Source organism: Heloderma suspectum, chromosome 1 (genome assembly GCF_057233095.1).
Source record: "Heloderma suspectum isolate Gila_16-S chromosome 1, 16-S_ref, whole genome shotgun sequence".
Classification (NCBI taxonomy): domain Eukaryota; kingdom Metazoa; phylum Chordata; class Lepidosauria; order Squamata; family Helodermatidae; genus Heloderma; species Heloderma suspectum.
The window spans coordinates 278,431,720-278,458,992 of record NC_139458.1 but is presented as its reverse complement, the minus strand read 5'-3'; the positions used below and the strand labels follow the sequence as shown (position 1 = coordinate 278,458,992).

General features: G+C 43.5%; 1 protein-coding gene across 2 annotated transcripts; it reads left to right on the top strand.

Annotated features, from left to right (window-relative positions):
- The first annotated feature begins 2,783 nt into the window (after positions 1-2,783).
- Positions 2,784-24,053, top strand: ALLC (allantoicase). 2 transcript variants are annotated; one of them, XM_084826697.1, is made up of 13 exons: positions 2,784-2,828; positions 3,799-3,836; positions 7,896-8,004; positions 8,835-8,885; positions 10,426-10,513; positions 11,358-11,483; positions 12,115-12,194; positions 18,400-18,523; positions 19,067-19,222; positions 21,246-21,319; positions 21,989-22,097; positions 22,726-22,853; positions 23,089-24,053. In XM_084826697.1, exons 1-13 carry the CDS (start codon positions 2,808-2,810, stop codon positions 23,239-23,241), a joined length of 1,257 nt encoding a protein of 418 aa, XP_084682823.1. In that variant the 5' UTR covers positions 2,784-2,807; the 3' UTR covers positions 23,242-24,053. The 2 variants fall into 2 exon arrangements, with proteins under 2 accessions (XP_084682823.1, XP_084682824.1); XM_084826698.1 differs by lacking the exon at positions 2,784-2,828 and having other exon boundaries at positions 3,771-3,836; positions 7,870-8,004.
- Positions 24,054-27,273: the final 3,220 nt, after the last annotated feature.

Genomic DNA, 27,273 nt, shown 5'->3' with positions numbered 1-27,273 from the left:
CCATTATTCCGTGTCCTGCACTCTGGGATGATCAAGAAGAGATCCTGGCCTTCCTCTCTGTGACAACCTTTCAAGTACTTGAAGAGTGCTATCGTATCTCCCCTCAGTCTTCTCTTCTCAAGGCTAAACATGCCCAGTTCTTTCAGTCTCTCTTCATAAGGCTTTGTTTCCAGTCCCCTGATCATCTTTGTTGCCCTCCTCTGAACCCTCTCCAGTTTGTCTGCATCCTTCTTAAAGTGTGGTGCCCAGAACTAGACACAGTACTCCAGATGAGGCCTAACCAGTGCTGAGTAGAGGGCAACTAGTACTTCCTGGGATTTGGAAGCTATGCTTCTATTAATGCAGCCCCAAATAGCATTTGCCTTTTTTGCAGCCACATCACATTGTTGGCTCATATTCAGCTTGTGATCGACAACAATTCCAAGATCCTTCTCGCTTGTAGTGTGGTTGAGCCACGTATCCCCCATCTTGTAACTGTGCATTTGGTTTCTTTTTCCTAGATGCAGAACTTGACATTTATCCCTATTAAATGTAATTCTGTTGTTTTCTGCCCAGCGCTCCAGTCTATCGAGATCACTTTGAATTTTGTTTCTGTTTTCCAAAGTATTAGCTATCCTGCCCAATTTTGTGTCATCTGCAAATCTGATTAGCATTCCCTGCACCTCCTCCTCCAAGTCATTAATAAAAATGTTGAAGAGCACTGGGCCCAGGACTGAGTCCTGCGGTACCCTACTCGTTACCTCTCCCCAGTTTGAGAAGGTCCCATTGATAAGCACTCTTTGAGTCCGATTCTGTAGCCAACTGTGGATCCACCGGATCATTGTTTCATCTAGCCCACTTTGAGCTAGTTTGCTCATCAGGATATCATGGGGCACTTTGTCACAATGATCTTCACAATGGAATGAGAATGCGCCTCGGCGTATCACCTGGATTTTTATGGAATTGGCTTCGGTCCGCCAGGGACACACGAAGCAAGATAAGCTGAGTGTACCATACCTTTAAAGTCTGGTTTTCAGCACTTGAAAGGAACATACTTCCTGGTGGGGTGAGAGGAGTAGAACTGAACGTCATCAAACTGGCAGGGGCTGCTCAACCAATGAGAGAGGCTTGTTTCCCACCCCTGTCCAGGCTCTCTGCTGCTACTACATTATGAGTGGAGAGCAACTAGTTTTTCTTTGTATGCAGATTTCCCTGAAGAAACCAGAATCCGTAGTTCTCCAGTGCAGCAACTGAAGGTTCCTGAGAGCTCCCCACCACCCCAATTTCACCGCATCCTAGCAATCTGCTGCAGAATTATTGCTCCCACCCCATTTTTGCCCATTGCTTCCAACCCTCCCTTTCTTTTCCCTGCTTGCAATGAGAAGCTCCCGTAAACCTGAAAGATTGTTACTGCGATAAAGTGATAAGTGGAGAAGGGACTTTACATAACAACGGAAAAATGACTTCACATCAGAGAAACTACAGAACATCAAAGAAGCACAGCATCACAATAGGAATTTAAGAGAGCATCAGAAAAGCGAAAGTGCTTTAGGGTGAGCTACTAAAGTTAGCCTTTAAGCCTTTCACTGCAGGAGAGTGAGATTTATTTCTTACTTCTGAGTAAACATGCACAGAAGGGGAGGGGATATGTTAAAGATTAGAAGCAGGCTATTTAAGGTGAATGAGCGTCCCCACTACTGCGGTAATGTGAGGGGTTGTTGTTGAGCTCCTGGAGATTTTCTCAATGGGAAAAACTACTTCCATTGGGAAAACAAGAGGGAATGGGGTGTCCCAGCCCCTTGACCACGTCATTGTCAGGTCAGAGAGGCACACCCAGGATTTAATGCGGGGGGGGGGGGGACGACATGGCACACTGAGGTAAAACCACCAGGGAGCCTCTTTCAGTGAAAAAGTTGGACTAAAAGGTGTTTCAGAAAATGCGGCTTTTCAAGAGGGAAGTGGCTGGTTGGCAGCGGATTGCTGACAATGTCATCTGTCATGAAGGAACTCAAACTGTTCTAACTTCACACTAAATCGTTCGTGAAGACAGTCCCCAAGTGACCTGTTGCCTGCTCAGTCTGCTGTCCAGGTGCCAACTGCTGATGAGCAAATTCAAGGCCCCTGGCTGCTCTCCCTTCTCACGGTTCTTTATCTTTAAACCTGACTTGGACTGGACCCCTTTGAACAGAAGCTTGCCCTCTGTAAAGTAACACTCTACGGGGCCACTCTAGCACAGTGCCAAGCTATTTTGACACCTGAGCCAGAAAATCCCGGAAGTGTCTCTCCCTGGCAGTAAAAATAGAAAAATAATAAACTTGTTGTTGCTGTTTATTCGGTCAGTCGCTTCCGACTCTTCGTGACTTCATGGACCAGCCCACGCCAGAGCTTCCTGTCGGCCGACGCCACCCCCAGCTCCCCCAAGCTCGAGTCCGTCACCACCAGAATATCATCCATCCATCTTGCCCTTGGTCGGCCCCTCTTCCTTTTGCCTTCCACTTTCCCTAGCATCAGCATCTTCTCCAGGGTATCCTGTCTTCTTAACTAGAATTTGCTGCCCTTCCATGACACCCAAACCCAGCTGCCTGAGGCAGCTGTCTCATTCTGCCTAAGGGCAGGGCCAGCCTTGTCATCCCTTGAATCGTGCAATTGTACAAGAGATGGTTGAGTGTTTTCTAAAACATGCACTTGCTTCATACAGGGTGATGCTGATGGGGAAGTCCAACAGGCCTGTCCGGACCAGCATAATGCTACATGATGGTTGAACTGAGCATGCACCCCAGAAGGCGTTCCAGAATTCTTGCAATGTGCATTCTTCAGCAGAGTTGGGGATGTGGAAAGCGTCTCTGAAGGTAGCATGTTTAAAACCACTGGCTTATTAAAAGCACGTCTATAGAGCAATGAGCTTGCTTCTGTTGAGAACCATCCATTTGGTGTATGGCAAAAAAAAAAGTTGTCCACCTTGCTACTTAACAGTGCCCCACATTGGAAGTATATCCTGTGTATGTGTAGATTACTCTATGGCAATGGAGTTAAATCCTAGGAAAACATCGCCATGGTTTGTCAGTCCTCTGCCCGCCACCCAGTCTATTTATTAATTTCTGGCAAGAAAATTATGATATCCTCTTTGTCTGTATTTTGTTTCTCAAAATGGAGACTGCTGTAGCTGAACTGGCTCACTTGCTTCAAGTACAGTCAAGGTGGGCTGTGCAAACTGACAATTCTCTTGTGCTGTCTCTGATCTCCTTTGTTGCTGTTTGCAAAGAGAGAATGGCAGCATGGTTGGAACTGTGGACTCTTTGCTATGCCAGTCTTGGGGCCCTGGCGATTTGCCATTAAGAGAAAACGATGAAATAAAGTAGCCCATGTCTCCTATTTCAACAGGTAAGCTAGGGTGGCACCCACTGATTACTACAGGCTTTCTGCCAATGTAGGGCCATGCTACAAAGGCATGATCATTTGGTGGCTGCTGTGTGTTCTGTTTCAGGCATAGTTCCAGGTGCAAACTTTGTGTAGGCAAAGATCACAGTCAGAATGTACAAAAATCTGTCACAGATGCCGCACTTTCCTGGAATGTGTTATTTAAAATATGCTCCTCATATCAAAATATTAACAAATTGCACCTCTGAATATTTAAGATTTATAAAGGGGTTGCTGTATATTTCTTTCGGTTTGAGTAAGAAGGGGTGGGGTTGGACATTTGGACGGAGCAGGGATCTCTTACAGAATCAATAAAACCTAATGATTGTCTACTGATGGTGTAACTTGCTTATTTTGGATCGGGCACTACCCCTTTAAAACATTCATCTGTTCACACTGCAGATTCCTCACAGCTGCTGTGGAGCAAAACTACCAAAAGAGTAAGACTAACTGATTTTGATATATTTCTCTTGAAATGTTATGGAAAAGATAGTTCAACTGAGTTATCAAGAGTATACATAAGAATCAGTATTTCCTACTTTGCCAGTGAATTATGAAAAGTTCCCATTCAATACCATTGAATTATTTTAATTCCATTTTTGGTGGTGTGCCTGCCTAGATGACAATTTAATAATTTGATTGAATGATACCGCACTAGCTTCTACATGTGAAATGTAACTGATCTGTGGTGAAATAACTCCTGTGGTAGCACAATTCATTCTGAGCTTTTCTACATATGATGTTTGTTGTGCACTTGTCATTCCCTACTCATGGCTGCTTACAGGTTCTTTAGATGATGTTGTGACCCTCTAGTTTAACTTCTGTTTGTAAACAGCACTTTCTGTGAGTTTTTTTAGAGCAGGGAAAATGGGGTATTATTTCTGATGGTTAAAGAAAGCACGATTTCCTCTTGTGTAGTTGCGCTATTCCCCTATACCACTGTGCCACCTAGAGGTTATGTAGCAGAAAAGCAGAAAAGGAAACACTCCTTGTGTAGTGCTCGGATCTCAATTCTGCGAGAAAACTGAAAGTAGATGTAGCAGATTAAGAGCCATGTGTAGAAAAGCCCTGTGTCTTACTTGTAAGCTTTGGGAGCTCTGCACTTGATCAGGTTGTCCAAGTATGCAAGTAAACATTATATTTTTGGGCTTTGAGAACGACTGACAAAAGTCTCTCAACCAAGCCTTTTGCTGAGTAAACCTACCAGGTGTAGTAGGACAGGTCCTCTTATCATTAAGTAACTCTCAGAGGGTAGGGAATAAACTGTTTATGTAATGGAGAGAAGCAAGCAGTCAATTCCCACTGGTATTGGGACCAGTGCTTTTAACTTTCATAAATGATGGGAACTTGAGTATACAGTGAACAATGAAGCACCAAATTCAGGATGGTGAATACTCAAGCAGACTCACCAACATGATTTCTCCAAACTGGGTGAAGGGGCAACAAAACGGCAAACATGGCTCAGTGTAAGTAAGTGTTACATTACGCACATTAGGGGATAAATTCTTAACTTCACATATACACTGAACTGATGGGATCTGAAGTGGCAGTTATTAACCAAGAAAGAGATCTTGGGGTCTTGGCTGATATCATAATTAAAACATCTACTTGGTGCACAGCAGCAGTGAAAAAGGAAGCTCCTGTACTAGGAATAATTAGGAAAGGGATTCAAAATAAAACTGCCAGTAGTGTAATGGTTTTATTAAACCTATTGTGTGGCCACATTTGGAGTATTGTGTATACGTCTGGTTATCCCAGTCAAGAAAGTATAACTGAGCTGGAAATTATGCAGAAAAGGACAACTAAAATGATCCAAGTTGGAGTTTCTTGTCTAGGAGGAAAGACTAAGGTGTAGGGGAGAAAGGTGAATAAATAGAAAGGCATGATAAAGGTTTATAAAATGAGGAATGGGTACAGATCCCCTTCCGCTCTTAGGGCACAATCCTATCCTGATGCTTGTAAGCCTCCAAACTCGGAGGCTTATGGGCATCCAGAGCAGAGTGGGAGGAGTGTCAGAGGCAACCCTTGCCTCCTTGCTCCTACCGTTCTGCATTTTCGCTAGACAGGCTTTTTTGCCCGTCTAGCTGGGCTGCTGTGGAGGGGGAGGGAAGGAGGCTGGGGAGGCCCGGGGATAGTTCATAAGTTGGCCTCTCCAGCCCCCTCCCCACCCCCCTTTACCTCCTCTCCGAGGTTGCTTTTGGGACCTTAGAGAGGCAGCTGGCATGGTTCTAACCATGCCAACTGGAAGGGGGAGGGACCACGGATTCCTGGATTGAAGGGTGGAATGCTGTTTCCAACCTTGGATCAGGGAATCTGAAATATCCAACCCCCCCCCCCCGCCCGACACTGCCTAGGGGCCATAGGATTGCTCCCATATAAACCTAGAACTTGTCACCTAATGAAATCAGTTACCCGTGGATTCAGAAGAGAAGATTCAGAAGGTCTAACCCTCAAACAAACCCTGCCGCCTGGGTTCAAGCAACACGACAAGACACAGCAAGCTGGGCGCCCATGGACACCAAGAAATAATGGTGCCTGTGGGTGCCCGGCATGATGCAACAGCCCCTGCAGGTAAATGAAGCCACAGTGGGCTGTTGTGATGTGTGAACAGGTCCAACGAAGAAAAGCATTTTCACACAGTGCATAAACTTATATTATTCGCTTCTATTCGATGTGGTGATGGCTGCCGGATTAGATGGCTCTAAATAGGGATTAAATTAATGGAGGAAAAGTCTATTAGGGTGCAATCCTACCCAGGTAGTTGGCAGCCTCCGAACTTGGAGGCTGCCAAGTGTCCTATGCAGGGTGGGAAGAGAGCGCTGCAATTTTGCCCATCTAGCAGCAGCACCTCGGAGAAAGAGGGAAGGAGGCTGAGGTGGCCATGGGAAACGTTGTACAGCCACCGGCCCAGTCTCCTCCCCTCCCCACCCCTGGGAAAGCTCCCTTTTTCCTGTCTGCGCTTCATTTTCCAAGTGTGTAGAGGTAGCTGGCATGGTTCTCTCTGCGCCGGCTACAAGGAGATGGGGAGGGGTGGGAAGGGAAGGGAAGGGAAGGGCGGTTTCCTGGCTCGTATGCCGCCCCAGGCGCTGTGTGGTGGGCATAGGATTGCTCTCTTAATGGCTATTATTGGTCATAGCTAAATGGAACCTCCAAGTTCAGAGACAACATGCCCCTAAATGCCAGCTGACTGGGGACAAACAACTGGAGATGGCTATTACACATCATGCCTTGCTTATGGGCTTCTCAGAAGCAACCTGCTAGCCATTTTTAGAAACAGGATGCTAGCTTAGTGGATCTTTGGTCTAATCCAATGAGGCCCTTCTTATATCAGGTCAGAGCCCTTACTGCCTCAGAGTCGTATAGCTGAAGCTGAGCTTCACTGGTTTGAAGTTTTTTGTTGTTGTTGGCATGTTACATTTTTCTACTGGCCAAGAACAAAGCTGCAAATCAGCGGAGCTCAGCACAGCAACGTGATTGTGAGACAGCTCCGATGGATCAGACCAAAGTCCATCTTGCTTAACATTCTCTCTTTTTTTCCTTCTGAAATTTACAAACTAATATACCTCTGTGTACTGTGTTAGTCCTCTGAGTACGCTAAAACTATTACCTTATTTTCTGTGCTGACAACATACTCCAGGATGTTATTCTGTTAAGTAGGGCTGCAATATTTAGTTGACCAATTAGATTAATTGATAAAAAAAATTCTATTGATTTAATTACCTAATTGAGCAGCAATTAAAATATTTGAAATACAAGTACCTATAAAATGCAGATAGCAGGCACCATCTTAGATACATATCTCAGGTACACGTGCGTGCGTGTGAGAGAGAGAGGGTGGTGGTGGCGGTGGTGGCGGTGGTGGTGTGGCAGCCCCTCTTCCTCCTAAGATGGTGCTTGCTATGAGCGCAGGCATCATTTTAAAAACAAAGGATTGGATCCTAAGTTAAGTTAAAGAAGTTCATAGAAGGAAAGTTTCATGATTCCTTCCTACAGTCCCTGAAAAGACTCCCTAGCCCTCCACCCAGTTGTGAGCAATTCTCCCTCTACATGCATTTCCCGGACCAGGTTGCTGCAGAAGAAAGGAGCGGATATGAAACCTTCCTTCAGTGTACTTTCTCAAAGGTGGAACCCTATGCATTTTTAGACAGAGAAAAAGCCTACAGCTCCCAGCATCCCCCAGCCAGCTATGCTAAGAGTTGTCTGCCTTTTCTCTGTCTACACATGCATAGGATTGTGCCCCTAATTAACTTATTCTAGGATGCAAGCCATTGTAAATAAGCATTCTTCTTCAAAATTAATATGAAAATAAATGCAGATTTAATAAACCAATTAAAATTGTAGGATTAATTGGCTAAGGTTTTTTTAATTGAGTGACAGACCTGCTTTTAAGAAGCCAACAATATACAAGCTTAGCGTGATTAGAGGGGAATGGGGAGGGGAATTGTGGTCTACTTTATTTATCTTCTCTTTCAGAAAAAAAAGGATTATTTTTATTTCAGCCTTATCTTTGGAGGAAGGATGACTGTTCACCTCAAAGAAGGAAAACCTAACGTTTTACCTGACTTTCTACATCTGAATGACTTAGGATGTGAAACTACAGGAGGAAAGGTACATTCAGCGCAATTCATTAAAATAAGTGAGGTGATTTTATTAAAGTAGTAAAAACAAAAAACAAATCTCCAGGCATTAAAGAAACAAAGTAGGTATTATGATACTAAGTCCTAATTTAAAATACTTTAGTATTAGTAATAGTACAAAAACATTAATTCATTCTTGAAAGCATTATCAAATAAGAGTCCTGTCTAAATTACAAAATCAAAACAGCTCCTATCTGCGAGTTTATAATCTAGTACTTCTTTCCCTACCCGGGGCCTTCCAGATGTGTTGGACTGCAACTCCCACAATTCTCAGCCAGCATGGCCAATGGCCAATGGCCATGCTGGCTGAGAATTATGGAAGATGAAGTTCAACACATCTGGAAGTTACCGGGTTGGGAAAGTCTGATCCAGTACATCCAGATGCACACAACCAAATAAGAGGTAATTGATACAACTGCAAGAGATGGTTAGAAAAGTATGAAGGTGTAAAAGCAAATAATACTGTGTACAGGTTCATTGTAGAAACAGGATATGGAAAAGAAATACACAGTAATAAAACTAGATAATATTAAATATTGCCTAGGATGTATACATCTCTTTGGAGATAATATATTTGGTCTCTTATGGTTTCCCATGAGCAGCGCTCTTCACACTGAGGAGGGTTGCCAAGAAGAAGGGGTGTTGGTGGTATGACATTTCTAAGCAGTACAAATGGGAGCAGGAGGGAAAGGTGCGCCAGGGAACTAGATTGGCCTCTGCTTTGGTCAACTACAATGATGTATGTAAAATAAAATGTGTAAGTAACTGTTCCAATTCATACTTCTGTTTTATTTTATAAAGATTTTATTCTCAACAGATGACTTTTTTGCTCCTGCAGAAAATCTCTTAAAGGTAGGCAAGGCCTGGATGTCCCTCCTTTGGTTTATAAATTCGTTGTGATAAAGGTGATTACTAAAGGCCAATAACAATCTAAGGTTGTATGCTCTTCCCTTCCCCAAGCTGTAAAATGTCAAGGAGCAGCACTACAAAGATTAGCCTCCTTTGGATAACTTATGGTAGCCCTATTCATGTGTTCAGTACCCATGGATACCGAATGAGAGAAGGGGCTCCCAACATGCTGGCTAACCAAAACACTGCCAGCTGCACACCCCAAGTGATGTGTGATTGGTGTCAGTCTGAAGTGAGCTGTCTTAAACTGGGGCCTGGTCCAGCCAGGGCCCACGCTAACCAGATTCAAGGACACCAGTATGACTCAAGTCCATTTGTGTGAAAGAATGACAGAGTTTAGCGGTGGAAAATGGATGCAGATAGAATAAAAGCAAAGAAAGCTTACATGTCTTTAACTCTCAGCTCAGTCAACCTGATTCCCAGGGAGGTGATGGATGCTGTCCAATGGGGCTGCTTATCTGAGCAGGTGGTGCACCTTCTGCCTCTCAGATGAGAACAGGTAACAGACCAGTTGGCTCAGGGTTTTATAGAGCAAGTCTCACTGAGTTAGAAAGCTGTCAGGAAGCACACCCACACTGCCCCCCCCCCTTTACCAAGACCTTTCCCTCTTGGAGCAGAGGAAAGGGCGTCCTTACCAGTTCAGAAAGTACAAACCATGCAGAGCTGTGCAAAGCAACTACTGTGCATTGTCCGTTACTTTCTGTTAGTGGTAAAAAGTGTGGCTTTCACTGTATGAATTCAGCTATGAGAACCCATTCTAAAATCATGAAAATCGCCAACTGCTCTAGCAAATTAGTGTACTTATGCTGTTACTTACTGCATTAAATACTGCATATGACTCTGGGTAAATTCACTCCTGACTGCCCTCCATTCTTCCAAAACCAAATCCAATACAGGGGCCTATGCACTTATACATATACACATGTTCCCAAAGGAAGGAGCCAAACGTGTGTACAGTTGTATGTGCACAGGCCAGATTTGGGGAACCCGTGAACCTCCAGATGCTGTTGGACTCCAACTCCTGTTGCCCCCAGCCAGCATGGCCAATGATCAGGAATGATGGAAGTTGGAATCTAACAAGTTCCCCACCATTGGACTAGGCACTCTTCAGATTGACACTGAAGAGGCTAGAATGGAAATGGAAGCACTGAGCAGCCTCATTCTGGTCCATATCAGCTACTAAGCAGCAGATCTCAGCAGCATGCCCTACAAGCCCTTTAAGACAGCAGCATGCCCTACAAGCCCTGCCACTTAACTTATATTTACCCACTCCTTCCCTGGTTGCTCACTTTTATTTTGGTTCATTTAACATTAAAAAAATTGGAAAGGAATATCTTTTGAGGCAATCGGCACAAACTTAGTTTTGCACTTATGGAAAAATAATTTCTAATTTAACTTTAAGGCCTGTTGCTTGTTTATAATAGCATATATTATAATGCAAGACAGGTTTTGAACCATCTTGAACTTTTATATGTTTATTTAGAAACAAAGACCAGTCTGTCATGAGGACCTATTTACTGACTATGGGAAGTGGAGGGATGGATGGGAAACGAGGAGGAAGCGGATTCCAGGTAAAACACTGTAGCTAAGCTGCAAATCTGAACCTGAAGTAGGATGGACAAATCTGGGGTAAAGTCTTGCTATGAAAGGATTGATCTGCATCTGTTGGGAGTTCCGTTGTCAGAGGCAGTCTCTCCAATTGAAAAATATGGGCTAGAAAAACCTTGAAGGTTTTTCCTGAACTACAGAAATTGGTAATCCATTGTAGAATTATAAGCTAAGCACAAATGCTAGGTTTTCATCTATAACTTGTCACTTAATGTCATATTTTCTTCCAAGTACCCAAATTAATGGAGAAGTTGAGAAAAAGAAACCTCAGTCATTAATTTAAACGTTTGGATTATCTTGTTTGTAAAAGAGATGACAACCAATCATTTAGTTTTCTCTTTCATACTTATATAATTATGCTTAGTGGATGGGTACAATATGCTGCTTCCATCTAAGTGCTCTTGAAATCAATGGGGGTGCGTATAAGCAGCAATTGAGATTGTTCCGTCAACTTCTATAGCAGTAAACAACCGCAAGACCCTACCAAATGGTTTTGGTTCAAGCAAAACTTTTCATCTTCAGGTTGCCCAGGCTTTGATTGCATGCTTTATATTTGATTACTTCCCACAATGTCACATGACTCCATTTTATTTCTCAAGTAAAAGAAAGGCACACATGTTTCTGAACATACCTAGTCTTTGGGTATCTTTCTGAATTGCACTTGGATTTCTTTTGAATTAATCTCTTAACTCTCTTGGTGATACTACATTCATACTAATAAAGTCAGCTTTTCTCATTTCCTGAATCTATCTTAACTTTGGTTAGGTGTTGCTTTTTTAAATAAATAAATGTGTCTTTCTTTTTAAGGTCATGATTGGTGCATCATTCAGTTGGGAGTGCCAGGTGTTATTTATGGGTTTGAGGTCGACACATCATACCTAGCCGGAAACTGTGCTCCTCGGATATCAATCCAAGCTGCTTTCTTGAAGCCAGGTAACTAAGATATTAAGAACTTCCACAGAAGGCCTGATGATATATCAAAACAAGGAAAGTCCAGTTGCCTTTGCTGGTGAGAGGTATACATAAGTGAGAAACTTTTCCTGATGGCAGCCTTCCCGGAACCTGGAGCCCCCCGGTTGTGTTGTACTACAACTCCCATCATCCTGAGTCAGCATGGCCATTGGTCATGCTCACAGGGGATGATGGAAGTTTAAGTCCAACACATGTGGCAGGCATCAGGTCGAGGAAGGCTGCTTTAAGGCATATGGCCACAGCTAACTCAAAGCAATGGAGGAGAGAAGTTATGCCAACCAAACCACAGCAGGAGGCATTGGCTATGGGCATGAAGAAAGGGTTAAGTAGTCCTTTCCAGGTTTAGTTATCAGGGGCGTGTAAACACATGAGGTCTAAGCACTGGCGCAGGTAGTGATCAGCATGCCATAATATTTCACAATTCACATCCTGTTTCTTTTATTCTGTGTGGGTACCGTCTGTGCTGCTACTGAAAATGGGCACCAAGGTCTTTTAGCATGTCTGTTTGCTTTTTGGAAGTGGACTTTCTCATAAGACAGTTGGGTTCTGGCAGTATTATCTTAAATTTCTTTTGGGCATATCATCTTTGCAGAGGAGGTACCACTACTGCCACCAAGAGGGAACAGAATTGGAACTACACCTTCAGACGAAGAGTTTAAGGCTGCCCAGGAGGTACTGTGAACCTTGGGTAGGAATAAGACCAGATAATGGATCACCCTGCGTTTTTTGTGTTTTATGAAACTGCTGAAGCGTGTTACTTTCGTCATCTTCACATCTAATTCATGTGGTGTTTGCTGAGGGGAGGGGCTGAAAGCACTCCTTGGCCGACTGAGGTGGGGAAATGGGCAACACTGCATAACTGCCACACACATGGAGTGACTATCAGCAACCAATAAGGGCAAAGGCCTATTATGTATCAGTAGACTTACCCTTTTCTTTTTCTCTTAGTACTCTTTCTCATTTGCCCTTTCTTCTCTATTTCCTCACCTACAAGTCTCTCTGCCGCCCCTTTCCCTCAGTCCTTTTCTTAACAGTGAGAGCTGTTCAGAAGTGGGTCTGATTGCCTCAGGAGGTGGTGGGTTCTCTTTTGCTGTAGGTATTTAAGCAAATACTGGATCTGTCAGGGATGCTGTAGCTGCATCCTGCACTGCAGAGCCTGGATTCAGCAAGGGGTTGGACTAGATGATCTTCCTTCCAGCACTATGGAGTTCATCACATGAGGCTGAAATCCCGCATGCTTACCGGGGCTTTCTGCTTCTGGATTCTTTGTGGGATTAAGATCGGCTCCTTTACACGGGTGGACACATGCTTTGAATCAAGGACTTCCTTTCTTGGAAATATGTTTATATATGTTTATATATGTTTCATTTTACAGCCCCTAGATGGTGCTGTGATTATAGCACAACACCCTCATTACACTACACACAGCCAATAGACTGGATTAACGTCCCTTATCGCGTTATCTCTGATCTTTTAAAAAGCGGGATAAAGGTCATAAACTGTGGGAGGGGCTCTGGAAGTTGATGACGTCATGTAAAGGACCCACAGACTTCCACGAGCAACCAGTCTTGATTGCACAGTATAAGGCCCATGTAGAGAAGCTCTGTGCTTTTTTTTTCCTGTCAGCCACTCCTCCTCCCCTGAACCAGCCCTAATGGTGCTCAGCTGTCCTGTTGCCACTAATAAAGCAGTCAGCCAACCTAGTGCTACAGCCACAGCTTGAGACTGGCCATGGCACTCTGCTGAAGAAAAAAGCAAAATAAAAAAATCACAGTAACTGTGTCCAGAATCCCCAATTTTTAGAGGACAAATTTGGAATCTGGACAGATCCCAGACAGCGCCTTAAAATAGAGGACTAAAGAGGACATCCGGCCACTCTGTGAAGAACTTCTTTTTATATATCCTGAATTTCCCACCACTCGGCTTCTTGGATGACTCTAGGTTCTAGTATAATTAAAGAGGGATAAAAATGTCTCCCTGTTCACTTTCTCCACAGCATGCATAGTTTTATACATCTTTATCATGTTCACCTTTACTTGCCTTTTTTCTAAATTAAAAAGCCCCAGATGTTGTAACCATTAGTCATAGGGGATGTCCTTCAGGCCTTGATAATTTTGGTTGCCATTTCCTTCACTGTGTAGAGTAAATGCATGGAGGAGAACACATGAATAGGGCTATTGTGACACAAACATTCTTCTGTCACTAACTCCATTTTTTGATGGACTTAGAGCTCTGATATCTCTGTGTAAGAAAGTGCAGCAAACAATGGGTATTTAGAATTTCCCCAGAGGTAACAAGAAAACAGTGCGGGCGCTGCAGTCAGTGAGTGGACCCTGTGTTGTTGTGAAGGCCTGATTTACTGGATCACTCCTATCTGTATGTTTGACATACACAAAATTCTAGAAGGTTGATGAAGCATGGCTTTCCTTTGTAAAAGCCATACTGATTATTTTGCAGCAAGGCTTGGTCTTCCATATGTTTAATATTTTTAGCTTTATTACTGCTTTCCACCAGTTTACTTGGGACAGAGGTTAGGCTGACAGTTCTGCAAGTTTGTTTGTTTATTATTTATTTCATTTCATTTAATTTCATTTCTATACCGCCCAATAGCCGAAGCTCTCTGGGCGGTTCACAAAAATTAAAACCAAACAACACACAATAAAACAATTAAAAATATATAGAACATTAAAACCACAATATAACAATACAACCACAATAAAACCTAGCAGCAGTGCAGGAGTTTAAAATACAGATTTAAAACAACAAAGCTAAAAATTTAGAAAGCTAAAATGCTAAAATGCCTGGGAAAATAAAAAGGTCTTCACCTGGCGCCGAAAGGAATACAATGTAGGTGCCAGGCGAACCTCACTAGAGAGCTCATTCCAGAGCTGGGGTGCCACAGCAGAAAAAGCCCTCCTCCTAGTAGCCACCCACCTCACTTCCTTTGGCAGGGGCTCACGGAGAAGGGCCGCTGAGGATGATCTTAAGGTCCAGGCAGGCACATATGGGAGGAGGCAATCCTTCAGGTAACCTGGCCCCAAGCCGTTAAGGGCTTTGAATGTTAACACCAGCACTTTGAATCGGGCCCGGAAATGGACTGGCAGCCAGTGCAGCTGGAAAAGTACTGGCGTAATATGAGCTCGCAGGCCAGTCCCTGTTAACAATCTTCCTGCTCTATTTTGGACCAGCTGAAGTTTCCAGACCATTTTCAAAGGCAGCCCCACGTATAACGCATTGCAGTAATCCAGATGGGAAGTTATCAGAGCATGGATAACTGTAGCTAGGCTATCTCTGTCCAGATAAGGGCGTAGTTGGTATACCAGCCTAAGCTGATAAAAAGTGCTCCGTGCCACTGAGTTCACCTGTGCCTCAAGTGACAGTTCTGGATCCAAGAGCACCCCCAAACTATGAACGTGATCCTTTAGGGGGAGTGCAACCCCCTCCAGAACAGGTTGAGTATCACCTAGCTGGGCAGACGAACCACCCACTAACAGTACCTCCGTCTTGTCTGGATTGAGTTTCAGTTTATTGGCCCTCATCCAGTCCATTACCGTGCCCAGTCACTGATTCAGAACAGCCACTGCCTCACCTGGTTTTGATGAGAAAGAGAGGTAGAGCTGGGTGTCATCCGCATATTGATGGCACCTCAGCCCACACCTCCAGATAACCTCCCCCAATGGTTTCATGTAGATATTAAACAGCATAGGGGATAAAATAGAGCCCTGTGGAACCCCATGGCACAATTGCCATGGCACAGAGCAATAATCCCCAAGCACCACCTTCTGGAATCGGCCAACCAAGTAGGAGTGGAACCACTGTAATGCAGTGCCTCCAACTCCCAACCCAGACAACCTATCCAGAAGGATACCATGGTCGATGGTATCGAAAGCCGCTGAGAGGTCCAGAAGAATCAACAGGGTTGCACTCCCCCTGTTCCTCTCCTGGCAGAGGTCATCCCACGGGGCGACCAAGGCAGTTTCCATTCCAAAACCAGGCCTGAAGCCCGATTGAAATGGATCTAGATAATCCGTTTCATTCAACAGTGCCTGGAGCTGTCCTACAACCACCCGCTCAAGCACCTTGCCCAGGAAGGGGATGTTGGCCACTGGCCTATAGTTGTTAACATCCTCTGGGTCCAGGTTAGGCTTTTTCAGGAGTGGTCTAATTACTGCCTCTTTTAAAGCAGCAGGCACCACTCCCTCTCTCAAGGAGGAATTTACAGCTTCCTGGACCCAGCCAGACATCCCCTCCTTGTTTGATTTAATAAGCCATGAAGGGCAAGGGTCAAGCACACAAGTGGTCGATCGGACTTGGCCAAGCACCTTGTCCAAGTTGCTTGAGGCCTGAGGCATCCTCAGGCCTCAGTAACTGAAACTCATCCAATAAAACTGAACCAGACGGTGCTCTGAATGCCTCTACCAATGGAACTGCATTAATGGTGGTGTCCAATTCATGACGAATCTGAGTGACTTTATCTTCAAAGTGCCGTGCAAACTCGTCACAGCGTGCTACCGAGGGTTCCACAGTCTCTCTCCCTGGCCCAGAATGTAACAGGCCATGAACCACTCAGAAAATCTCCGCTGGATGACACTGAGAAGATGCAATGCTGGTGGAAAAGAACTGTCTCTTTGCCACCCTCATCGCCACAGAGTAGGCTCGATAGTGGGCTCTTACCTGTGTTCGGTCAGACTCAGCACGAGTTTCCCTCCACCTGCGTTCTAGCTGTCTCCCCTCTTGCTTCATCGCCCTCAGCTCAGGTGTATACCAAGGAGCTGGCCGGGCTCTGCTCAGAGGGAGAGGGCGCTTGGGCGCAATCGTGTCAACCGTCCGAGTCATCTCTGCATTCCACAGAGTGACCTGGGCTTTGACAGGAGCACCAGCCTTACCAGCAGGAAAATCCCCCAGAGCCCTCTGGAATCCATCGGAATCCATTAATCTCCAGGGGCGGACCATTTTAATAGGTCCCCCACCCTTGCAGAGGAGGAAGGCTGCCAGGAGTCTAAACCTCAGCAGGAAGTGATCTGTCCATGACAAAGGGACAGATGTTAATTCCTCCACTTTCAGATCACCATCCTCCTGCCCAGTCGAGAAAACCAGATCAAACGTGTGTCCTTTTATATGCGTTAGGCCGATAACATGTTGGGATAGCCCCATGGTTGTCATGGCGGCCATGAAGTCCTGAGCCGCCCCGGATACAGCGGCCTCAGCAAGGAAGTTGAGATCCCTCAGGACCATCATCCTAGGGGTCCTCAACACCAAGTCAGAGACCACCTCCGTCAGCTCAGGCAGGGAGTCTGATGGGCAGCGGGGTGGGCGGTACACCAACAGAATCCCTAATCTGTCCTGGGTACCCAACACAAGGTACAAACACTCAAGATCTGCACTCGAATGAGCAGGAAGCCTGGAGAGGGAGATTGAATTCCTATAGACCACGGCAACCCCCCCCCGACCCTCAAGTCGGTGTTGCTGCTGCACCGAGTACCCAGGAGGGCACAGCTGGGAGAGAGTGACCCCTCCCAGTTCCCCCACCCAGGTCTCAGTAATACATACCAGGTCAGCCCCCTCATTCACAATCAAATCATGGATGAGGGAGATTTTATTTTGGGCCGACCTGGCATTCAGCAGCAGCACCACCAGACCCGAGGGCAGACTGGTAAGGCTGCCAGGAACTATCAGGTTGGGGGAAGAACCAGAAGAGGGGACAGCTGTAAGGTGCCTAGCCCCTCTTCTCCTCAGCTGGCCTGTTAATCCCCCAACGCCATACCTCCCCCTGCCCGTGACCACAGTTATAGTGGCACCTCCCCGACCCCCTGAGTTGCCCAATAGTCCTCCCAGGCACATATTAAAATGTTAGGGTATAAAACGTTCAACAGTATAAAAGAATATAAAAGATAAAAGAGAACAGCAGCTAAGAAGGAGCAGATAAAGTCCACTTTTGCCCCTTTCTCCCTCGTCTTTAGAGCTGCTGCCCTCTGCTGCTGCTATTTCCTGCTGGTATCTGTGGCTGCTGGTGTCTCTGGAGAGGCAGGTGGGTGGGTCTTCAGGTGCTGTTCCGTGCGGCTCCAAGTGCGATGCTAAGTGCGCACTTAGAGTCGCACTTGGCGCGATGCCGAGGCGCTGCCTCTGGCAGCCCCGCCTGAAGTACCTGTTGGCGGGGGCAGAAGCAGGCTCAGGATCCACCTGGTGCAGCTGCTGGCTGGTCCTCCTTCCCCCAGGCTCCCTCCCAGCTTCCTGGGAAGTTCCTGGCTCCTTCTCAGCTTCCATTATAAAAATTGGCATTACATTGGCTAGCTTCCAGTCCTGTGTTAAGGAGACCATTTTAGCAACAAGTTGCACATTTTTGTTAGAAAAGCAACAATTTCACAGCTGAGTTGTTTAAGCTCTCTCAGGTGTATGTCTGTTGTAAAGGAAGCCTTATTACCATTTATAACTTGCTTGGCTTGGCTTGTTAACTAGAGAGGCTTATTTCCAAGTAAACCTGCTCAGGATTTGGGTGTCCATTTAAATGCGTTTTTCCTTAATTACTGCAGCTGCTAGCCAGGTTTATACAATGCAATAAAACATCTGCCTAATAGAACACAGATAATAGTTGGTTTGTACAACTTTCATTGTTGTTTCAAATAAAGGAAGAATTAATTTTTTTAAGAAATGACCCTGCCTTCTGAGTATGAGACTTCACTGATAACAGAGAGTTTAGTACTGCACATATATTCATATTAAATGCCAGCTCAATCATTCAGAAAAAGTGCAACTCTAATGGCAACACAAAAAGCTAAAATATATAACAGCAACTTGTATATTAGCCCTAGTATATTAAAAATAAACCCAAACAAGATTATCACTGACTAGAAAGCAAGTAATTAACATTTATTTTCAGATGAGGTCGTATGAATGGACTTCCTTGGTTCCTATGTCAGAGATAAACCTTGACACTGCCCACAACTATTTTTGTGTGACTTCCAATAAAAGGTGGAATCACCTAAGACTCAACATATATCCAGGTAAGTTTTGTCTATATAAGAAGTGCATCAAAACACATATTTAATAAGTCTGTTTCTATTCAACCCTATCTCTCAAGAGTTAATAGCATCCATGAGGAACATAAGTACTAGCGCTCATTAGGAGCAGAATTTTCATCAGTAAGAAAATACTGGTTGGAGGTGCCCATGCTTAATTGTGTGTGTGCATGTCTGTCTGTCTGTCTGTCTGTCTGTCTATTTATCGATTATCTCCACATTATGTGCCAGTCTTTCAAATCTTTCTACCTAACCCACCTTTTCTGCAAGGCTTCATTTCCAGAGATAACGAAGCTTAAGTACTTATAACTACATCTGGTCATGTTCATTCCTTGCTATCGCTGTCTGTCCTTTAAGAATCATCATCATCATATATGTGTAAGATAAATTTATATATTCTAGTATAAAATGTAACTCTTAAATTATACAGAAGTGTGTGTATATATATTAATTTGTCTAATTAAAGTATGGTCTTTGTTTTTTCTCTCCAGCATGACAGCAGAATTAAAATTATTATTTTTTCAACAGATGGTGGGATTGCACGTTTAAAAGTATATGGCGCAATGCTGAGAGACTGGTCACTTTCTGGCCAGAATCACTTGAGTGATTTGGTTGCAATGGTGAATGGAGGTGTCTGTGTTGGGCATAGTGGTGCTCAGTTAGGTCATCCCCAAAATATTTTAGGTAAGAATAATGCTGGACCTTTTTTATAGCCATTATTTTGGTTTCATTTAATGCAATAAGTAGAATATAATCTTAACATAAAATCAAACTGCTGATTTCTAACATGAAACTATAGAAGCGCCAACATGAAAACAGCACCACAAAGCACTATTATTGTTCACAGGCAGAATCCATGAAGCACAATGTCCATTCACGTCAATAACACTTATGTTTGACTCCTGAGTAAATCCAATTGAAATAAATACTCACTTTGCAGCAGTAGTGTTCGATGAATTCTGCCCTGTTTCATGTGAGAATCCAATGACATTGTTAGGCGTGACTTTTTTCACATTTAAAAATTGTTTGTCTAGTATATAGGTGTATCTCTCTCCTTTGCTAGCTATAGTAGAATCCCAGTGAAACATATTGTCATGGAAAATGAAGGAACAAAAAGCACTGGGTGATAGAGTAAAAATCATATCTAGACAAAGAAAAGATTCCTTTTGGAGAGATCCAGCTAAATAAGGCATTAATTAATCAAGTGTTGTTAGCCATGTACACTAAATTGTAAGGCTGCAGTATTTAGTTGATGATATTTAGATTAATTGATTGAAAATATTTTTATGGTCTAAAAACATGCTGTCAATTAATTGATTAACACACTGACATAGGAAGGAATGCCTCTTTTAGGGTGTTATCTGTCGTGATACTTTGAGCATTTCTACATGAGGCTTTTACTGCACACTTGTGATTGGCCACTCACAGACGTTTGTGGGTCCTTTACATGACATCATCAACCTCCATGGAGGGCATCTGCTGTGCTTTCTGACCGCTCTTAAAAAGATTGGAGATAACCTGATAAGGAATGTTAATCTGACATATTGGCTGTGTATAATTGTGCAGTTCCGCTATAACCACAGCACCACCTAGTGGCTGCAAAATGAAATATATAGAACTTGCAGAGAAAGGAATTCCCTGATTCAAAGCATGTGTCTGCCTGTATAAAGGAGCCGAGCTTAATCCCACAAAGAATCCAGAAGCAGAAGCCCTGGTAAGGAAGTGGGATTTGAGCCTCGTGTGGTGAAGCTCATGCATACATCGTCTAAAAACAAAGGCAGGGCTCCAAAAAGTGTATCCAAAAACTAGGTAGGTCTAGTGAAATTTTTGCTTCTTTAAACAATAGATCCATATATTACAAACTCTCTCTGAAACTCCCTTCAATTTCAAAAGAGGAGTGGCAAGGACAGTTGTTGTTGAATGCACACAAATCTAAAGCCCATTTGGGTGTGCAAAACTAATTGTGTGGTACTTTGGATCCTGGCCAAAGAAAGCAGGCTTTTTCTTAAAAAATATTGTTTTACTCATATGCAAATTTATCCTGATTTAATCAAATTAAGGCGCAATCCTATAAAGATAGACGGGCACCTCCAAGCTCCCCTGAAGTCAGAGGAAACCACCTATCCAATGCAGGGCAGAAGCAGCATAGAGGAGAGGATTCCCTCCATGCTGCAGCCACCCTGCACTTTGCCTTAGACACATGTTTTTGGGTATCTAAGTGCAGCTTTGGGGACTGGGTCTGGAGATGACATAGGAAGCTGTCTAAAACAGCTTCCATGGTCTCCTCCTATCCCCACCCCCAGGAACACCCCATTTTCACCACTCTGTGCTCCGTGTTATGAGCACGGAGGAGGTGGTGGTGTGGTTCTCTCCGCGTGAGCTACGAGGAGGCAGGGGAAGTAGCAGGTAGCATGGTTTCCTGGCTACGAACTCGTAGCGCTGTCTATGAGCTTGGAGCTGGGAAACCAAAACATTTTTGTTAGAAATTCCTGTCTCTCCCAGACGCTGTCCAGGGGACATAGGATTGCTCTCTTAATCATTAATTAATTAAAATATACAGTTAATCAGATAAGATTTATTTAATCGGTTGACAATCTTACTAAGTAAAGAAGAAAACCAACCACTTCAGAACAGATAAAAATAATTGCAGGTGATTTATAGTTGACATTATTTCCTCTGTATTAAATATCACTTTTTGTTGGGATAGGAATAGGAAGAGCAAAGTCTATGAAAGACGGATGGGAAACAGGAAGAAATTTGGAAAGACCACCAGTTTTAAAAGTAAGAAACAAATTAGTTATAACAACTCTTATCTTATTTCTAGCGGAATACCGATCTTTAGAAAAAGAAACAGGGAAATATATAGGGTTTGAAAAAGATACATTGGTAACAAAATGTTAAAAAAATAAAAGGCTTCACACACACACACACAGAGACTTGCATATAAAATGAAGAAGCAAAGACTAGTCCATTAAAGAAAAACAATATTAGTCCTTGTCTTTACTGTCTGCTTACTCGCGGCGTGATTTACTTGCACCTGGTGCAGCACCCAAATGGTAGCTTCTGATAAGACTGCAATAGAGCCCTGTATTCCCCCCTCCTATATCCCCATCCAGCGCACACACGCACACTCTTTCTTCCCAATGCAAATTACATGTGCTTTGAGCACATGTAATTTACAAGGTGTAGAGAAGAGGGATGGATGGAGGATAACCAATGTACACACAAATCTCCCATTCCCTCTAACTTCCCATCATGCTCCTGCTCACATGCCTGTGCAGACAGGGGAAGGGGAGCAGGAAAGAAGGATCTACTGAGCTATATAGAAATCCTTGACAAGTGGACACTGAACCTGCTGTGTGAGTGGATCATGCCCAAATTTTCTCTGGGGAATAAGGGTGGGGTGAATCCACCACTTTAAAAAACAACAACCCTTTCTTTTAATTCCAGGTTGATGACGAGGGAATTCTCCTTATACCAGGAAGTGAATGGGCAGTCTATCGCCTGGGCCACTCTGGTGTAATAACACACATAGAAATAGACACCAGTCACTTTAAAGGTAAATGTTTGTCAGTCTCATGTCTTTTCTACTAAACCCTCTGTATTTGGAGAACTATGTGAAGAGTTTATTGCTACCAAAACGTTTTCTAATACTTAGGTGAAAACATATTTTGGCAGATTTTGTTGCGCTAAATCAAACATAATGAATGTGTGTTTGCAACATTCATTGCCCTATATTTCAGCTTTGTAAACATTACAGGGTACTGTCTAACCTGTGCAGCATGATGGGCAAAGCATACTTATTTGCAAGTAAATCTCACTGGGTTGAATCCAATTGTATTCTGCTGACAGAAGCAGTTTCATTAGTGGAACTGAGAGGGCAGAAATCTCCTCTTCCTCTGAACGTCCTAAAAAATTGCTCTGGAACCAGTGCAGAGGACAGGGAGAAACAGTCATTGCACTAGCAGACATCTGCTAGTGCAATGTTAGATTTAACCCACTAATTAAATGGGGCTTACCCTAAGTAAGTGTGCATTTGGTTGCAGCCTTACACTATTAAGTTCAATTGGACTTACTCCCGGGTATGTGTGTATTCACTTCTGGCATTAATTTATTTGGAAGAAAGCTAATACTATATCACACACTCTCCACCTCACTTGTGTGTGTGTGTGTTTTTTAACTATTAGGAAACTTTCCAGATACTTTTAAACTTGAGGCCTCTATTTTGAGCATACAAGAAGAAAAAGAATGTATAGCACAAAAGTGGGCCCTGAAACAAGGTCCAAAATGGAATGTTTTGCTGCCTGCAACAAAGGTAAGCTTAAGATGTTTGGATCAACTGAAAATGAATGCATCCTTCTTCTAATGTATTCTTGGTAGGAAGCACTTTCAGAAAATGCAAACTATGAGTTTCAAGAAAGCAAAAGCTCCAAACATGCAACATCCCTCTTGGGGGTGGGGTGGGGAATGTTAATATTGTAATGACAGTCTTGTCTACAGATAGTACAGTATTTAATGTACTAAATGTACTATGTTCTTCTCCCCCACAGCTTAAACCCCACAAGAGACATTTTTTTGATGGTATTGCCATACAAACACTGGATGTGTTTACTCATGTGAAACTTACTATTGCCCCAGATGGAGGTGTAAGTAGGCTGCGTCTTTGGGGCTTTCCACGGGCTCTGCCAGACGTGCACAAGTAAAAATCTTTCAGGAAAAGGGTTTGCAAAATTCCATTCACTGTTATACTAAACTGAATACATTGCTCTCCATGTATACATCCATTTCATTCTACAGTTTTCCACGTCATTGTTTCAAACATAATTTGTTACATATGTACAATAACAGCATCATTTCCCTAGCTGAAGGAATAAAATTTATATGTGCTAGTAGGTTATCTGATTTGGGAAATTGTATTATTAAGTAACGATAAGAGTAAACTCATACCGCTGTAGAGCACATACAGGGAGTGGGTTCTTTCCTAAGTAGATTATCTGTCAAAATGCAACGACATATTTTAAAATGTTTGTATTACTCCTAACAAAAGCTATGTGTATTTTTGTTGTTGTATTATACTTGAGAAAATCTAAAATACTTATGATACCATTTATATGGATTTACAGCCTGATCCCATACATGTTTACTTGGACGTAATTCCTAGTGGGTTTGATAGAACTTACTTTGAGGAAGCATGCTTAAGTTAAAAGGGCTTTACAGATTCTGGAAACATTAACCTTATCAAAACTGAGAGTAAAAATGTATTGTCATCTGAGCAATACTTTAATATATTGCTCGGGGATGGACTCGATGGTCTTATAGGCCCCTTCAAACCCTACTATTCTATGATTCTTTTCTATGATATTTGGAGTATATATTTGGAGTATAATAGAACCCATACCACTGTATTAATATTCTGTTTAGATTTGAAGCTGTGTCTTTATTATTTTCATTTTTTCATCTAAAATGCTTTTCCTTTATGAATTATACTGTAATAAAAGGATATTTACGCTTTCAGTTGTGTATGTTGCATACTTACAATTCTGGGCTCCCATCTACTTTGTCATATCATTCATATAGAACAAAATAACTTGTGGGTGCTTCCTGGGGGGAGGAGTTTTTTCAGGAGCTAGAACACACCAACATGCTGGAAGAGAGAGACATCCTCCCACCCATGTCTCTGTGTGGTTATCTTCCCCTATAATATTAAAGCTAAATCAGCTATGGGAAAACTGATGGACACTATGGCCATGCTCTCCTTATAGCACTTTTAAAAAGCCTGTTGACTGTTAATAACTGTCCTCTTATAAGAATAAATTGATTCATTTCGTGAGAATAAATGGTTTTAGCTTTGAGTCCCTGGATTTGTGGCCACCTGGAAAATATATATTACGTGCCCTAAACTCTTTGGAGAAGAATGAGGTGTTATATGTAGAAATAAAAATAATACATAATTTTAAAGACTAGCAAAGTCCAGTCCTATGCATGTTTACTCACAAGTAAGTTGCAGTGTCTAATGGGGCTTACTTTCAGGTAAGGGTATATCTTATACACTTACCTAGGAGTAGCCCCATTGAACACAGTATGACTTACTTCAGAGGAGATATGCATAGGATTGCACTCTTAGACTTCTAAAACTATGGGTGCTTCCAGATGGAGGAGTCATAGCTCCACAGACCAAAACCTATAGTGTGCCTGTTCTGACCGTTCCTTTCTAAGTTTTTTTTCTTGTTAAAAAACAAAACAAAAAAAGTAGTAGTGGGTAAACATGGAAGGCCATGTGTCCTACTTCACAGAGGGCAGTCCTCCATTTGAAGGGCTGTCGGAAGACAGTCCTTTCTTTGAAGCTGTCCTCTAGTTGAAAGGCTGTCCAGTCTAGTCAAAGGCCTGTTTTCAAGATAAAGAACTGTAAGAAGAAGGAACAAGGAGGGGCCTTGAAACAGCCCATCAACAATTAGCACCTGGACAGCAGACAGCTGTCACACAGGTCACTTGCAGCCAATCTACATGTGTGATTTACTGTGGAGGGAAGGCACTTCAGGGTCATCCAGGACACATGATGTCGTCATGGCCACCTCGCAGCTTCCCCCTCGAAAACACACATTTTCTGAAAGTCGTTTTAGTGTGTATTTTACCTTCAATGCATCTCCTGCATGCTCCAGCTGCAGTGTGCCCCATTCACCCGAATTAAAGCCTATATGCTGGGCAAGCCTAGGAGTGTGTCTGTGCCTGGTTGGGAGAGAGGGGCTGGGAGAATAGCCATCTAGGTCTACTCATATATAAGGAGCAGAGGTGAGAAAGCAAGCCAAAGGGGTGGCAAAGGGGTGCCATTAGGAGCTGCCATTCTGCGGCCGCCTGCCCTCTGTACTACTTCTGTAGTGTCTTTTTCCCATTGAGAACCCCCCTGCCCCCCCTACGGCTGCTTTCCCATTAGAGGCTTGACTCATTTATAGAATGCAGCCAGGAGGAGTCAGGAGAGAGGGGTGGGGAGAAAAGCCTGCTAGGTCTACTCAGATGTAAGAGGCAGAGGTGAGAAAGCAAATCAAAGAATGCAGCTCCCCCCGAAATCCTAACCCGGCCGGCTCCGCTCCATGGCAACTCTGCGGAGCCACCGGCCGGGTGCATTCACAGGCGTGCGGAGCCTGCGGACGCAAATGGCGGCAGCTACAGCGGCTGCCATTTGCGTTCCTGTTTTTTTGCCGTGATAGGCTACATAAATATTTACGTAGCCTATCACGGCAAAAAAACAGGGGCGCAAATGGTGGCGGCTACGGCGGCCGCCATTTGTGTTCCCTTTTTTTGCCGTGATAGGCTACGTAAATATTTACGTAGCCTATCATGGCCTCCGCAGGGTCGCAAATGGTGTACGTATTTACGTGATAGGCTACGTATTTACGTAGCCTATCATGGCAAAAATGGGGATGCGAATGGCGGCTGCAGACGTGGCTGCCATTCGCAAAACAGCGCGAACGGCACCAGGTAAGTGCTCTGTTTCGCGGGCCCTTCGTGGGGTGGTGGGGCCTTCGTTCCGCCACGGATTTCGGGCCACTGAGATCCGTGGCGGAATCCTCTGACATCCCTATGTAAAAGCCGGGATGGGATGGAACGGACCCTTTAATTAAAGTCAGCCAGACATAACTGCATGGGAGCGATATAATAAGCTACAAAACTGCCATAAAACCATGTTCCAGTACCTGTTTCAGGCAACAATCTGTATTTTGTAAAATGGCCCAGAATGGAAAATTCCAAGAGAGGCAAATCAAGCAAACATACCAGTCACACATGACTAGTTGGGAGTGATACAATAAGCCATAAACAAACACTACCACTCAGTATTAGAATTAAAACTAATCTTTAATGAATATTACAATAATATAACAGAATCAAACCCACCTCAAAAATTACCGACGTGTGTCTTTAACTTTTAGCCCTACCAAGTAATGTTTGACATCATCAAATTAAATGTGTCTATTGTTAAACCAGTGTAATTTATATTCAGTGATTTTTAAAAAGCCTGCTGATTTAAGACCAGAGTTAAAACTATCTCATGTTTGCTCAAAGTCCACAAATCCAGGAAATTGGAAGCTAAGCCTGGTGCCTTAACTGATGTGCCCTGTGATCAGTGATGATGTTCTATAGTGTCATGAATTATGCTTGCTTACAACTGACCCTCCATGCATCCACATTTCTCCTAGGTCTTTCAGGCCCAAATCCACACGAGGAGGATAGAGTGCCTGGGACCAATCTATGCATTCGTCCCCACCCCTCCCAAATTATCTGATGGTCAAACTTCATGTTAGTGTAAAGATGTAGCTAGGTTTTCCTCCCCTTTTTACTCAAAAGTAAGCTCATGGAACCTCATATGGATCAGGACCCTAGACTAGTGGGTAGGGGGCTTTAACCTTTCCCCTTATACCTGCAAATTAAATTGCAACTACATGCCATTTTGGCAATGCAAACGGGAGGCATGGTAGGGATGTATGAATTTTCTTAAATCTGTTCAGTCTTTTATGCATTTCCAGGTGTCCTTTGTTTTGTTGTCCACTCATTGACAGAACTGGATCTTTTCTGCAAGAATTTCATTCATTTACAAATGTACATTAGTGTACTTGCATGCATGTACACGTGTGCAAGTGCACCTTTGCACAAGCCCCCACAAAAGTAAAAAACCAGACTGTAAGTCTGGTTATTGGAACATTGTTCTGTGGATGTTTTGTGGGTCATTGCATCACTCCCAT

Coding starts and splice junctions, on each gene's coding strand:
- ALLC (XM_084826697.1), top strand. CDS start 2,808: ATGTGGAAAGCGTCTCTGAAG. Junction 2,829..3,798: donor TGTGGAAAGCGTCTCTGAAG/GTAGCATGTTTA, acceptor TTCACACTGCAG/ATTCCTCACAGCTGCTGTGG. Junction 21,320..21,988: donor AAAGACCACCAGTTTTAAAA/GTAAGAAACAAA, acceptor TTTTAATTCCAG/GTTGATGACGAGGGAATTCT.